General features: G+C 54.0%; 1 protein-coding gene across 2 annotated transcripts in view; it reads left to right on the forward strand.

Annotated features, from left to right (window-relative positions):
• Positions 1-8,528, forward strand: part of gtdc1 (glycosyltransferase-like domain containing 1) — a 30,646-nt gene extending 22,118 nt beyond the window's left edge. Inside the window, exons 8-11 of one of the 2 annotated variants that reach the window (XM_079253911.1) lie at positions 4,486-4,630; positions 7,749-7,819; positions 7,903-7,994; positions 8,068-8,528. In XM_079253911.1, the coding sequence (XP_079110037.1) occupies positions 4,486-4,630; positions 7,749-7,819; positions 7,903-7,994; positions 8,068-8,142 (383 nt within the window). In that variant the 3' untranslated portion in view covers positions 8,143-8,528. Of the gene's footprint in view, positions 1-4,485; positions 4,631-7,748; positions 7,820-7,902 lie in introns of both variants that reach the window. The other variant, XM_079253910.1, reaches the window with a different exon arrangement.
• The last annotated feature ends 6,348 nt before the right edge of the window (positions 8,529-14,876 follow it).

Raw genomic sequence — 14,876 nt, forward strand, 5'->3', positions numbered from 1 at the left:
ATGGAGGTAGATGATGATGATGGAGGTAGATGATGATGATGAAGGTAGATGATGATGATGAAGGTAGATGATGATGATGGAGGTAGATGATGATGATGGAGGTAGATGATGATGATGAAGGTAGATGATGATGATGGAGGTAGATGATGATGATGGAGGTAGATGATGATGATGAAGGTAGATGATGATGATGAAGGTAGATGATGATGATGGAGGTAGATGATGATGATGAAGGTAGATGATGATGATGGAGGTAGATGATGATGATGATGATGGAGGTAGATGATGATGATGAAGATAGATGATGATGATGGAGGTAGATGATGATGAAGGTAGATGATGATGATGGAGGTAAATGATGATGATGAAGGTAGATGATGATGATGAAGATAGATGATGATGATGGAGGTAGATGATGATGATGGAGGTAGATGATGATGATGAAGATAGATGATGATGATGGAGGTAGATGATGATGAAGATAGATGATGATGATGGAGGTAGATGATGATGATGAAGGTAGATGATGATGATGAAGATAGATGATGATGATGGAGGTAGATGATGATGATGAAGGTAGATGATGATGATGGAGGTAGATGATGATGAAGATAGATGATGATTATGGAGGTAGATGATGATGATGGAGGTAGATGATGATGATGAAGATAGATGATGATGATGGAGGTAGATGATGATGAAGATAGATGATGATGATGGAGGTAGATGATGATGATGAAGATAGATGATGATGATGGAGGTAGATGATGATGATGGAGGTAGATGATGATGATGAAGATAGATGATGATGATGGAGGTAGATGATGATGGAGGTAGATGATGATGATGGAGGTAGATGATGATGATGAAGATAGATGATGATGATGGAGGTAGATGATGATGATGGAGGTAGATGATGATGATGAAGGTAAATGATGATGATGAAGGTAGATGATGATGACGAAGGTAGATGATGATGACGGAGGTAGATGATGATGACGGAGGTAGATGATGATGATGAAGATAGATGATGATGATGAAGGTAGATGATAATGATGAAGGTAGATGATGATGATGGAGGTAGATGATGAAGGTAGATGATGATGACGAAGGTAGATGATGATGACGGAGGTAGATGATGATGACGGAGGTAGATGATGATGACGAAGATAGATGATGATGATGGAGGTAGATGATGATGATGAAGGTAGATGATGATGACGAAGGTAGATGATGATGACGAAGGTAGATGATGATGACGAAGGTAGATGATGATGATGAAGGTAGATGATGATGATGAAGGTAGATGATGATGATGAAGGTAATGATGATGATGAAGGTAGATGATGATGATGAAGGTAGATGATGATGATGAAGGTAAATGATGATGATGGAGGTAGATGATGATGATGAAGGTAGATGATGATGATGAAGGTAGATGATGATGGAGGTAGATGATGATGATGAAGGTAGATGATGATGATGGAGGTAGATGATGATGATGAAGGTAGATGATGATGATGAAGGTAGATGATGAAGGTAAATGATGATGATGAAGGTAGATGATGATGACGAAGGTAGATGATGATGACGAAGGTAGATGATGATGATGGAGGTAGATGATGATGATGAAGATAGATGATGATGATGGAGGTAGATGATGATGATGGAGGTAGATGATGATGATGAAGGTAGATGATGATGATGGAGGTAGATGATGATGATGAAGGTAGATGATGATGATGGAGGTAGATGATGATGAAAGTTAGATGATGATGATGGAGGTAGATGATGATGATGGAGGTAGATGATGATCATGGAGGTAGATGATGATGATGAAGGTTGATGATGATGATGATGAAGGTAGATGATGATGATGGAGGTAGATGATGATGATGGAGGTAGATGATGATGATGAAGGTAGATGATGATGATGGAGGTAGATGATGATGATGGAGGTAGATGATGATGATGGAGGTAGATGATGATGATGGAGGTAGATGATGATGATGGAGGTAGATGATGATGATGGAGGTAGATGATGATGATGGAGGTAGATGATGATGATGGAGATAGATGATGATGATGGAGGTAGATGATGATGATGGAGGTAGATGATGATGATGAAGGTAGATGATGATGATGAAGGTAGATGATGATGATGGAGGTAGATGATGATGATGGAGGTATATGATGATGATGGAGGTTGATGATGATGATGAAGGTAGATGATGATGATGAAGATAGATGATGATGATGGAGGTAGATGATGATGATGGAGGTAGATGATGATGATGGAGGTAGATGATGATGATGAAGATAGATGATGATGATGGAGGTAGATGATGATGATGAAGATAGATGATGATGATGGAGGTAGATGATGATGATGAAGATAGATGATGATGATGGAGGTAGATGATGATGATGAAGATAGATGATGATGGAGGTAGATGATGATGATGAAGATAGATGATGATGATGGAGGTAGATGATGATGATGAAGGTAGATGATGATTATGGAGGTAGATGATGATGATGAAGGTAGATGATGATGATGGAGGTAGATGATGATGATGGAGGTAGATGATGATGAAGGTAGATGATGATGATGGAGGTAGATGATGATGATGGAGGTAGATGATGATGATGGAGGTAGATGATGATGATGGAGGTAGATGATGATGAAGGTAGATGATGATGATGGAGGTAGATGATGATGAAGGTAGATGATGATGATGGAGGTAGATGATGATGAAGGTAGATGATGATGATGGAGGTAGATGATGATGATGGAGGTAGATGATGATGGAGGTAGATGATGATGATGGAGGTAGATGATGATGATGAAGGTAGATGATGATGATGGAGGTAGATGATGATGAAGGTAGATGATGATGATGGAGGTAGATGATGATGAAGGTAGATGATGATGATGGAGGTAGATGATGATGAAGGTAGATGATGATGATGGAGGTAGATGATGATGAAGGTAGATGATGATGATGAAGGTAGATGATGATGATGGAGGTAGATGATGATGAAGGTAGATGATGATGGAGGTAGATGATGATGAAGGTAGATGATGATGATGGAGGTAGATGATGATGATGGAGGTAGATGATGATGATGATGGAGGTAGATGATGATGATGAAGGTAGATGATAATGATGAAGGTAGATGATGATGATGAAGGTAGATGATAATGATGAAGGTAGATGATGATGGAGGTAGATGATGATGATGAAGGTAGATGATGATGATGGAGGTAGATGATGATGATGGAGGTAGATGATGATGATGATGGAGGTAGATGATGATGATGAAGGTAGATGATGATGATGGAGGTAGATGATGATGATGAAGGTAGATGATGATGATGGAGGTAGATGATGATGATGATGGAGGTAGATGATGATGATGAAGATAGATGATGATGATGGAGGTAGATGATGATGATGAAGATAGATGATGATGATGGAGGTAGATGATGATGAAGGTAGATGATGATGATGGAGGTAGATGATGATGAAGGTAGATGATGATGATGGAGGTAGATGATGATGATGGAGGTAGATGATGATGATGAAGGTAGATGATGATGATGGAGGTAGATGATGATGATGAAGGTAGATGATAATGATGAAGGTAGATGATGATGAAGGTAGATGATGATGATGGAGGTAGATGATGATGATGGAGGTAGATGATGATGATGAAGGTAGATGATGATGATGGAGGTAGATGATGATGATGAAGGTAGATGATAATGATGAAGGTAGATGATGATGGAGGTAGATGATGATGATGAAGGTAGATGATGATGATGGAGGTAGATGATGATGATGGAGGTAGATGATGATGATGATGGAGGTAGATGATGATGATGATGGAGGTAGATGATGATGATGAAGGTAGATGATGATGATGGAGGTAGATGATGATGATGAAGGTAGATGATGATGATGGAGGTAGATGATGATGATGATGGAGGTAGATGATGATGATGAAGATAGATGATGATGATGGAGGTAGATGATGATGATGAAGATAGATGATGATGATGGAGGTAGATGATGATGAAGGTAGATGATGATGATGGAGGTAGATGATGATGAAGGTAGATGATGATGATGGAGGTAGATGATGATGATGAAGGTAGATGATGATGAAGGTAGATGATGATGATGGAGGTAGATGATGATGATGGAGGTAGATGATGATGATGGAGGTAAATGATGATGATGAAGAAAGATGATGATGATGGAGGTAGATGATGAAGGTAAATGATGATGATGAAGGTAGATGATCATGATGAAGATAATTATGAAGGTAGATTATGATGATGATGATGAAGGTAGATTATGATGATGATGAAGGTAGATTATGATGATGATGATGATGATGAAGATATATGATGAAGATGAAGGTAGATGATATTGATGAAGGTCGATGATGAAGATGTACCCTCCTCCTCCTCCTCAGAGGTCTTCGTCTCCAGCCGGTCTCTCCTGGAAGACCACATTGTGAACTGGGGCTTCCAGTCCAGCAGAGACCAGTACCTGCAGGTCCTGTGTGCTGCCGATGTGGTGGTCTCCACTGCCAGGCACGAGTTCTTCGGCGTCGCCATGTGAGTCCTGATCCATTGTTCTGGTCTGAGCTTCTGATCCAGTTCTGGACCTGTCTGGGGTCCAGACCGTGGTCCCAGACTCCAACCTGAGACCACACTGGGCTTGAAGAGATAAACAGGTCTGCTCAGCGGGACCACCCGGACCAGGTGGACCTCCCGGACCAGCGAAACCTCCCGGACCAGGTGGACCTCCCGGACCAGCGGGACCTCCCGGACCAGCGGGACCTCCCGGACCAGCGAAACCTCCCGGACCAGCAAAACCTCCCGGACCAGGTGGACCTCCCGGACCAGCGAAACCTCCCGGACCAGCGGGACCTCCCGGACCAGCGAAACCTCCCGGACCAGGTGGACCTCCCGGACCAGCGAAACCTCCCGGACCAGGTGGACCTCCCGGACCAGCGAAACCTCCCGGACCAGGTGGACCTCCCGGACCAGCGAAACCTCCCGGACCAGCGAAACCTCCCGGACCAGTGGGACCTCCCGGACCAGCGAAACCTCCCGGACCAGGTGGACCTCCCGGACCAGCGAAACCTCCCGGACCAGCGAAACCTCCCGGACCAGCGAAACCTCCCAGACCAGCGGGACCTCCCGGACCAGGTGGACCTCCCGGACCAGCGAAACCTCCCGGACCAGGTGGACCTCCCGGACCAGCGAAACCTCCCGGACCAGCGAAACCTCCCGGACCAGGTGGACCTCCCGGACCAGCGGGACCTCCCGGACCAGCGAAACCTCCCGGACCAGCGAAACCTCCCGGACCAGGTGGACCTCCCGGACCAGCGAAACCTCCCGGACCAGCGGGACCTCCCGGACCAGCGAAACCTCCCGGACCAGGTGGACCTCCCGGACCAGCGGGACCTCCCGGACCAGCGAAACCTCCCGGACCAGGTGGACCTCCCGGACCAGCGAAACCTCCCGGACCAGCGAAACCTCCCGGACCAGCGAAACCTCCCGGACCAGCGGGACCTCCCGGACCAGCGAAACCTCCCGGACCAGCGAAACCTCCCGGACCAGGTGGACCTCCCGGACCAGCGAAACCTCCCGGACCAGCGGGACCTCCCGGACCAGCGAAACCTCCCGGACCAGGTGGACCTCCCGGACCAGCGGGACCTCCCGGACCAGCGGGACCTCCCGGACCAGCGAAACCTCCCGGACCAGGTGGACCTCCCGGACCAGGTGGACCTCCCGGACCAGCGAAACCTCCCGGACCAGCGGGACCTCCCGGACCAGCGGGACCTCCCGGACCAGCGAAACCTCCCGGACCAGCGGGACCTCCCGGACCAGCGAAACCTCCCGGACCAGGTGGACCTCCCGGACCAGCGGGACCTCCCGGACCAGCGGGACCTCCCGGACCAGCGAAACCTCCCGGACCAGGTGGACCTCCCGGACCAGCGGGACCTCCCGGACCAGCGGGACCTCCCAGACCAGGTGGACCTCCCGGACCAGCGAAACCTCCCGGACCAGCGGGACCTCCCGGACCAGCGGGACCTCCCAGACCAGGTGGACCTCCCGGACCAGCGAAACCTCCCGGACCAGCGAAACCTCCCGGACCAGGTGGACCTCCCGGACCAGCGGGACCTCCCGGACCAGCGGGACCTCCCGGACCAGCGGGACCTCCCGGACCAGCGAAACCTCCCGGACCAGGTGGACCTCCCGGACCAGGTGGACCTCCCGGACCAGCGAAACCTCCCGGACCAGCGGGACCTCCCGGACCAGCGAAACCTCCCGGACCAGCGGGACCTCCCGGACCAGCGAAACCTCCCGGACCAGGTGGACCTCCCGGACCAGCGGGACCTCCCGGACCAGCGAAACCTCCCGGACCAGGTGGACCTCCCGGACCAGCGGGACCTCCCGGACCAGCGGGACCTCCCGGACCAGCGGGACCTCCCAGACCAGGTGGACCTCCCGGACCAGCGAAACCTCCCGGACCAGCGGGACCTCCCAGACCAGGTGGACCTCCCGGACCAGCGAAACCTCCCGGACCAGCGGGACCTCCCGGACCAGCGGGACCTCCCGGACCAGCGAAACCTCCCGGACCAGCGAAACCTCCCGGACCAGCGGGACCTCCCGGACCAGCGAAACCTCCCGGACCAGCGGGACCTCCCAGACCAGCGAAACCTCCCGGACCAGCGAGTCCCCCCTTCCCATGGCAAAGGCGGCTGTCCCCTCCCAACCCTAAATGTTTGTCGGCGTCCATGTTGCCATTTAATGGGGCCATCGGGAAATGCCCCTTAGGGTTCCCGACTCCCCCCCCCCCCCCCCCACCGTGCCCTAAATGCCCCTTAGGGTTCCCGACTCCCCCCCCCCCCCCCCACCGTGCCCTAAATGCCCCTTAGGGTTCCCGACTCTCCCCCCCCCCCCCCCCCCCCCCACCGTGCCCTAAATGCCCCTTAGGGTTCCCGACTCCCCCCCCCCCCCCCACCGTGCCCTAAATGCCCCTTAGGGTTCCCGACTCTCCCCCCCCCCCCCCCCACCGTGCCCTAAATGCCCCTTAGGGTTCCCGACTCCCCCCCCCCCCCCCCCCACCGTGCCCTAAATGCCCCTTAGGGTTCCCAGCCAGACCGTTGGTTTAGTTTCTGTCCCTGCAGACAAACTGGGAGGAGAAAATATTTTCTTAAACTGTTGCTATGAAAGGACAGGATGTGTTACGGTACGATAGATGTTGCTATGAAAGGACAGGATGTGTTACGGTACGATAGATGTTGCTATGAAAGGACAGGATGTGTTACGGTACGATAGATGTTGCTATGAAAGGACAGGATGTGTTACGGTACGATAGATGTTGCTATGAAAGGACAGGATGTGTTACGGTACGATAGATGTTGCTATGAAAGGACAGGATGTGTTACGGTACGATAGAACATGAATGGACGTACTGACTCTGTAAAAATGGCTGTAAAGAGATGGTCTGTAAATAGCTTGTATTCCATGGTTGAACAGAAGTGGAACTTTTATGAGTTTTTGTTTTTGATAACTGTCGGACAGGAGGAATATCTGTCGCTCCAGCTGATCCTAAACTACAGCCGTGGTTTGGTGCTGGGTAGAGGATGAGGGGTTCTACCAGGTTCTGCTCTGGCAGCAGGCATCCAGGTGTGGAGCTCACCTGTGGCTTCTGTTTCAGGTTGGAAGCTGTCCACTGTGGATGTTTCCCTCTGTGTCCCAAAGCCTTGGTTTATCCAGAGATCTTCGCAGGTAAACACACCTGGAACTCCACCTCCTCCTTCTGTTCTTGGCTTTTCTCTGTCTGCACACCTTCTCTTCTGTCTTCTCTGCAGACCAGTACCTGTACTCCACACCTGAGCAGCTCTGCAGACGTCTACAGGAGCTCTGCCGCAGGCCTGCTGCTGCCCGCAAACACGTTGTCATGGTAACAGCAGCATCTTTTTTCAGAGTACAGAGACATACAGCCAGCTGTGTCTCAGTAAGCTCCGGTTCTGCAGGTCGACACCTCTTCGTTCTCCTGGACCGCCCTGAAGCCACGTTTCCAGACTTTACTGGCAGGAGAACGTCCCTGAATGCACCACGGGCTAACTTCTCAAAGATCTGACCCTGAAGACCTCCCTCTGACCCTGAAGACCTCCCTCTGACCCTGAAGACCTCCCTGAAGACATTGGTGCAGGCTCCTCCCACATTGGCCACAAATGATGACACCTGCCTATTTAAGGACACTCAGCACCATCATTTAGTGCAGCTGTGTCTGATGGTGACACAGTTTGCCACCTCCAGTTTGGGCGTCGACGGCCATAGAATAGCAGATTTGCTTGGATTGGTTTTTGGCTTTTCTTCTGTTAATTGCTCTCTTTGTCTGAGTTTTGTTTGGTCTGTGATTACAGACTTTTGGTTTAGCTTTTGGGGTTTTGTTCAATAGTAGATTTTGCTCCTGTCACAGGATGTTTTAACTTGTACCCTTTAGTTTCCTTGGTTTGAATCATTGTAAATAAAATCCCACCTTTTATTGGAACTTTTAGTTGCCACTTGTCTTTTGTTTTGCAACCCCCTTTTCCCCTAGACACCACTGGGGTTGTAACACTGGAGTATGGGGTACCGGACCCCCTTGTCCGAGCTGTCCGGTCCCTGTTGGCTTCATCTGGTCGTGATCTCCAGCTCTCATTTGAGCAATTCGCGGCCGAGTGTGAAGCGGCTGGGATGAGAATCAGCACCTCCAAATCTGAGACCATGGTCCTCAGCCGGAATAGGGTGGATTGCCCTCTCCGGGTCGGGAGTCAGGTCCTGCCTCAAGTGGAGGAGTTTAAATATCTCGGGGTCTTGTTCACGAGTGAGGGAAGGATGGAGCGTGAGATGGACAGACGGATCGGTGCGGCGTCTGCAGTAATGCGGACTCTGCACCGGTCTGTCGTGGTGAAGAAGGAGCTGAGTCAGAAGGCGAAGCTCTCCATTTACCAGTCGATCTACGTTCCTACCCTCACCTATGGTCATGAGCTGTGGGTCGTGACCGAAAGAAGGAGATCTCGTATACAGGCGGCTGAAATGAGTTTCCTCCGCAGGGTGGCCGGGCTCTCCCTTAGAGATAGGGTGAGGAGCTCGGTCATCCGGGAGGAGATCATAGTAGAGCCGCTGCTCCTCCGCATCGAGAGGAACCAGTTGAGGTGGCTCGGGCATCTGGTCAGGATGCCTCCTGGACCTCCCTGGTGAGGTGTTCCAGGCACGTCCCTCTGGGAGGAGACCCCGGGGAAGACCCAGGACACGCTGGAGGGATTATATCTCTCGGCTGGCCTGGGAACGCCTCGGGATCCCCCCGCAGAGTTGGCAAATGTGGCTGGGGAGAGGGAAGTCTGGGCTTCCCTGCTTAGGCTGCTGCCCCCGCGACCCGACCCCGGATAAGAGGCTGAAGATGGATGATGATATGAAACATGGTCTTTTGGGAATTTCAGAAAATCATCTTGAATGTTGTTTTTTTTACAGAAAACATGGAGATTTTCTGACCGAACTGAAGTGGTTTAATTATCAGGATGCAAACCGCCTGGACAACTCGGGGCCAAACTCCAACAGAAAGATAGTTTCTGACGTAAAAATGACACATTAAACATCACGAACATGGATCTTATTTCTTTTTGTCTTTCTGTGACGAGTATTTTACTAATCAGCATCTTCATCATGAAACCCTGCAGGAGAATTTACAGTAATTAGAGTAGTTTCCGTCCCGCTGTCGAGCACCCATGTTTCTACAGCTGTTTCTGATCCACAATGGAGAACAGCTGGAACTGGGTAAAGGGGGCTGGAGAGGTGAAGGGGGGGGTGGTCCTGGTCCCAGCAGAGGCTTGTAAATTGGGAATCCAGATCAGGATTCTGGATCAATGGGAGTGGTAGGTTGCGGGTGTAGATCACCGGCAGACCGAAGCCTGCAGGAAGGTGATGATGAGGAAGTTTGGAGGATTTGGTTCTTCATCTCTACAATCTTCAGGATGGAAGATTAAAGTGGAATTAGGACATAATCTGGAATAATCCCAACGTGGAGTCGTCAGAGTTCCGGGACTCAATCAACACCAGAACTCGTTAATTTCTGCTCTGGCTCTTCAACCTGATTAATCTGCCACAGATCAAACCGGAATTTAAGCGTTGCCAGGGTTACCGCTTGGCCTGATTCATGATGCCAGGGACAGGAAACACAGCAGTTTGGGAGTGGGGGTGAGGGGGGTCTTCACTCGGACGGTGATTCACTGTGAGGCGGTTCAGACTCTGTGGACCGGGTTTAGTCCTGGATCTGAAGTTGTTAAATATCTCCTATGGTTTCCACACAGACCTCTTACTGGTCTGTCCTGAATGAACCATCTGGAATTATGCTGGATCACAGACCTGGTTGGGTTGCAGCGTGTGTCGTGTGGTCGAGGCGCGTCGTGTCGTCGAGGCGCGTCGTGTGGTCGAGGCGCGTCGTGTCGTCGAGGCGCGTCGTGTGGTCGAGGCGCGTCGTGTGGTCGAGGCGCTTCGTGTGGTCGAGGCGCGTCGTGTGGTCGAGGCGCGTCGTGTGGTCGAGGCGCGTCGTGTGGTCGAGGCGCGTCGTGTGGTCGAGGCGCGTCGTGTGGTCGAGGCGCTTCGTGTGGTCGAGGCGCGTCGTGTGGTCGAGGCGCGTCGTGTGGTCGAGGCGCGTCGTGTGGTCGAGGCGCGTCGTGTCGTCGAGGCGCGTCGTGTCGTCGAGGCGCGTCGTGTGGTCGAGGCGCGTCGTGTCGTCGAGGCGCGTCGTGTTGTCGAGGCGCGTCGTGTGGTCGAGGCGCGTCGTGTGGTCGAGGCGCGTCGTGTGGTCGAGGCGCGTCTTCTTGTCGAGGCGCGTCGTGTGGTCGAGGCGCGTCGTGTCGTCGAGGCGCGTCTTCTTGTCGAGGCGCGTCGTGTCGTCGAGGCGCGTCGTGTGGTCGAGGCGCGTCGTGTGGTCGAGGCGCGTCGTGTCGTCGAGGCGCGTCGTGTGGTCGAGGCGCGTCTTCTTGTCGAGGCGCGTCGTGTGGTCGAGGCGCGTCTTCTTGTCGAGGCGCGTCGTGTGGTCGAGGCGCGTCGTGTGGTCGAGGCGCGTCGTGTCGTCGAGGCGCGTCGTGTCGTCGAGGCGCGTCGTGTGGTCGAGGCGCGTCGTGTCGTCGAGGCACGTCTTCTTGTCGAGGCGCGTCGTGTGGTCGAGGCGCGTCGTGTCATCGAGGCGCGTCGTGTCGTCGAGGCGCGTCGTGTCGTCGAGGCACGTCTTCTTGTCGAGGCGCGTCGTGTCGTCGAGGCGCGTCGTGTGGTCGAGGCGCGTCGTGTCGTCGAGGCGCGTCTTCTTGTCGAGGCGCGTCGTGTCGTCGAGGCGCGTCGTGTGGTCGAGGCGCGTCGTGTGGTCGAGGCGCGTCGTGTGGTCGAGGCGCGTCTTCTTGTCGAGGCGCGTCGTGTCGTCGAGGCGCGTCTTCTTGTCGAGGCGCGTCGTGTGGTCGAGGCGCGTCGTGTGGTCGAGGCGCGTCGTGTGGTCGAGGCGCGTCGTGTGGTCGAGGCGCGTCGTGTGGTCGAGGCGCGTCGTGTGGTCGAGGCGCGTCGTGTCGTCGAGGCGCGTCGTGTGGTCGAGGCGCGTCGTGTCGTCGAGGCGCGTCGTGTGGTCGAGGCGCGTCGTGTCGTCGAGGCGCGTCGTGTCGTCGAGGCGCGTCGTGTGGTCGAGGCGCGTCGTGTGGTCGAGGCGCGTCGTGTGGTCGAGGCGCGTCGTGTGGTCGAGGCGCGTCGTGTGGTCGAGGCGCGTCGTGTGGTCGAGGCGCGTCGTGTGGTCGAGGCGCGTCGTGTGGTCGAGGCGCGTCGTGTGGTCGAGGCGCGTCGTGTGGTCGAGGCGCGTCGTGTGGTCGAGGCGCGTCGTGTGGTCGAGGCGCGTCGTGTGGTCGAGGCGCGTCGTGTCGTCGAGGCGCGTCGTGTGGTCGAGGCGCGTCGTGTCGTCGAGGCGCGTCGTGTGGTCGAGGCGCGTCGTGTGGTCGAGGCGCGTCTTCTTGTCGAGGCGCGTCGTGTCGTCGAGGCGCGTCTTCTTGTCGAGGCGCGTCGTGTGGTCGAGGCGCGTCGTGTGGTCGAGGCGCGTCGTGTGGTCGAGGCGCGTCGTGTGGTCGAGGCGCGTCGTGTGGTCGAGGCGCGTCGTGTCGTCGAGGCGCGTCTTCTTGTCGAGGCGCGTCGTGTCGTCGAGGCGCGTCTTCTTGTCGAGGCGCGTCGTGTGGTCGAGGCGCGTCGTGTGGTCGAGGCGCGTCGTGTGGTCGAGGCGCGTCGTGTGGTCGAGGCGCGTCGTGTGGTCGAGGCGCGTCGTGTGGTCGAGGCGCGTCGTGTCGTCGAGGCGCGTCGTGTGGTCGAGGCGCGTCGTGTCGTCGAGGCGCGTCGTGTGGTCGAGGCGCGTCGTGTGGTCGAGGCGCGTCGTGTGGTCGAGGCGCGTCTTCTTGTCGAGGCGCGTCTTCTTGTCGAGGCGCGTCGTGTCGTCGAGGCGCGTCGTGTGGTCGAGGCGCGTCGTGTGGTCGAGGCGCGTCTTCTTGTCGAGGCGCGTCGTGTCGTCGAGGCGCGTCGTGTCGTCGAGGCGCGTCGTGTGGTCGAGGCGCGTCGTGTGGTCGAGGCGCGTCGTGTCGTCGAGGCGCGTCGTGTGGTCGAGGCGCGTCGTGTCGTCGAGGCGCGTCGTGTGGTCGAGGCGCGTCGTGTGGTCGAGGCGCGTCGTGTGGTCGAGGCGCGTCTTCTTGTCGAGGCGCGTCGTGTCGTCGAGGCGCGTCGTGTCGTCGAGGCGCGTCGTGTCGTCGAGGCGCGTCGTGTGGTCGAGGCGCGTCGTGTGGTCGAGGCGCGTCTTCTTGTCGAGGCGCGTCGTGTCGTCGAGGCGCGTCGTGTCGTCGAGGCGCGTCGTGTCGTCGAGGCGCGTCGTGTCGTCGAGGCGCGTCGTGTGGTCGAGGCGCGTCGTGTCGTCGAGGCGCGTCGTGTCGTCGAGGCGCGTCGTGTCGTCGAGGCGCGTCGTGTGGTCGAGGCGCGTCGTGTCGTCGAGGCGCGTCGTGTGGTCGAGGCGCGTCGTGTCGTCGAGGCGCGTCGTGTCGTCGAGGCGCGTCGTGTCGTCGAGGCGCGTCGTGTCGTCGAGGCGCGTCGTGTGGTCGAGGCGCGTCGTGTCGTCGAGGCGCGTCGTGTGGTCGAGGCGCGTCGTGTGGTCGAGGCGCGTCGTGTCGTCGAGGCGCGTCGTGTCGTCGAGGCGCGTCGTGTGGTCGAGGCGCGTCGTGTCGTCGAGGCGCGTCGTGTGGTCGAGGCGCGTCGTGTCGTCGAGGCGCGTCGTGTGGTCGAGGCGCGTCGTGTCGTCGAGGCGCGTCGTGTGGTCGAGGCGCGTCGTGTGGTCGAGGCGCGTCGTGTGGTCGAGGCGCGTCGTGTCGTCGAGGCGCGTCGTGTCGTCGAGGCGCGTCGTGTCGTCGAGGCGCGTCGTGTCGTCGAGGCGCGTCGTGTGGTCGAGGCGCGTCGTGTGGTCGAGGCGCGTCGTGTGGTCGAGGCGCGTCGTGTGGTCGAGGCGCGTCGTGTCGTCGAGGCGCGTCGTGTCGTCGAGGCGCGTCGTGTGGTCGAGGCGCGTCGTGTCGTCGAGGCGCGTCTTCTTGTCGAGGCGCGTCGTGTGGTCGAGGCGCGTCGTGTCGTCGAGGCGCGTCGTGTCGTCGAGGCGCGTCGTGTGGTCGAGGCGCGTCGTGTGGTCGAGGCGCGTCGTGTTTTTAAGTAAAATCATAGAAAAAGTTGTTTTTACTCAATTACACAAGTTTTTGAATAAACACAACATTTCAGAAAAATATCAATCTGGTTTTAGGACTAACCACAGTACGGAGACGGCCCTCTTAAAGATTGTTAGTGACCTCAGATCTAACTTGGACTCACAGAAACTTTCTGTTCTTGTTCTACTGGATCTGAGTGCCGCATTCGATACAGTAGATCATCAGATTTTATTTAACAGACTCAGAAGTCTGGTGGGCCTCTCAGGAACTGCTCTTAAGTGGTTTCATTCCTACTTCTCGAATCGACAGTTTTTTGTAAGTATGGATACATGCTCCTCACGAACCTATGAAATAAAATGTGGGGTTCCCCAAGGATCAATTTTAGGCCCGTTACTTTTTAACCTGTATATGTTACCACTTGGGGACGTCATCAGGAGACACGGCGTTGATTTTCACAGCTATGCCGATGATACACAGCTTTACATCGCCGTGTCCCCTGATGACTTAGAGCCACTTAATGTTCTTTTAAACTGTATTTCAGATATAAAGTCATGGATGGCAGCAAACTTTTTACAGCTCAACCAGGACAAAACTGAAGTTTTAATTATCAGTCCTGAAGGCAAGAGAGAGATCCTTTTATCAAAATTACATTTTAATCCCTCCCAGTGTGGGATAAATCTGGGTGTTGTTCTTGACTCTTAGCTGGATTTTATTCCACACATAAAAAATGTAACAAAAACAGGATTTTATCATCTAAAACATATTGCCAGAGTCGCCCATTTCTCTCTCTTGCCAGCACAGAGGTGCTGATGCTTTTATTTCCAGTAGATGTAACGCCCTGCTCTCTGGTCTTCCTAAAAAGTCTCTTTCCAGCCTACAATTACTACAGAATTCAGCGGCACGAGTTCTGACGAGGACCAGAGGGCGGGAACACGTTACACCAGTTTTAAAATGGCTGCATCGGCTTCCTGTGCGTTTCAGGATTGATTTTAAGATTCTTTTACTTGTTTATAAATGCCTTAATGGTCTTGGGCCTTCTTATTTATCCGACCTTCTTTTTAATTATGAGCCTTCGCGGACCCTGAGGTCCTCTGGTA

This window comes from Telmatherina bonti (genome assembly GCF_933228915.1).
Source record: "Telmatherina bonti genome assembly, chromosome: 15".
NCBI classification, from domain to species: domain Eukaryota; kingdom Metazoa; phylum Chordata; class Actinopteri; order Atheriniformes; family Telmatherinidae; genus Telmatherina; species Telmatherina bonti.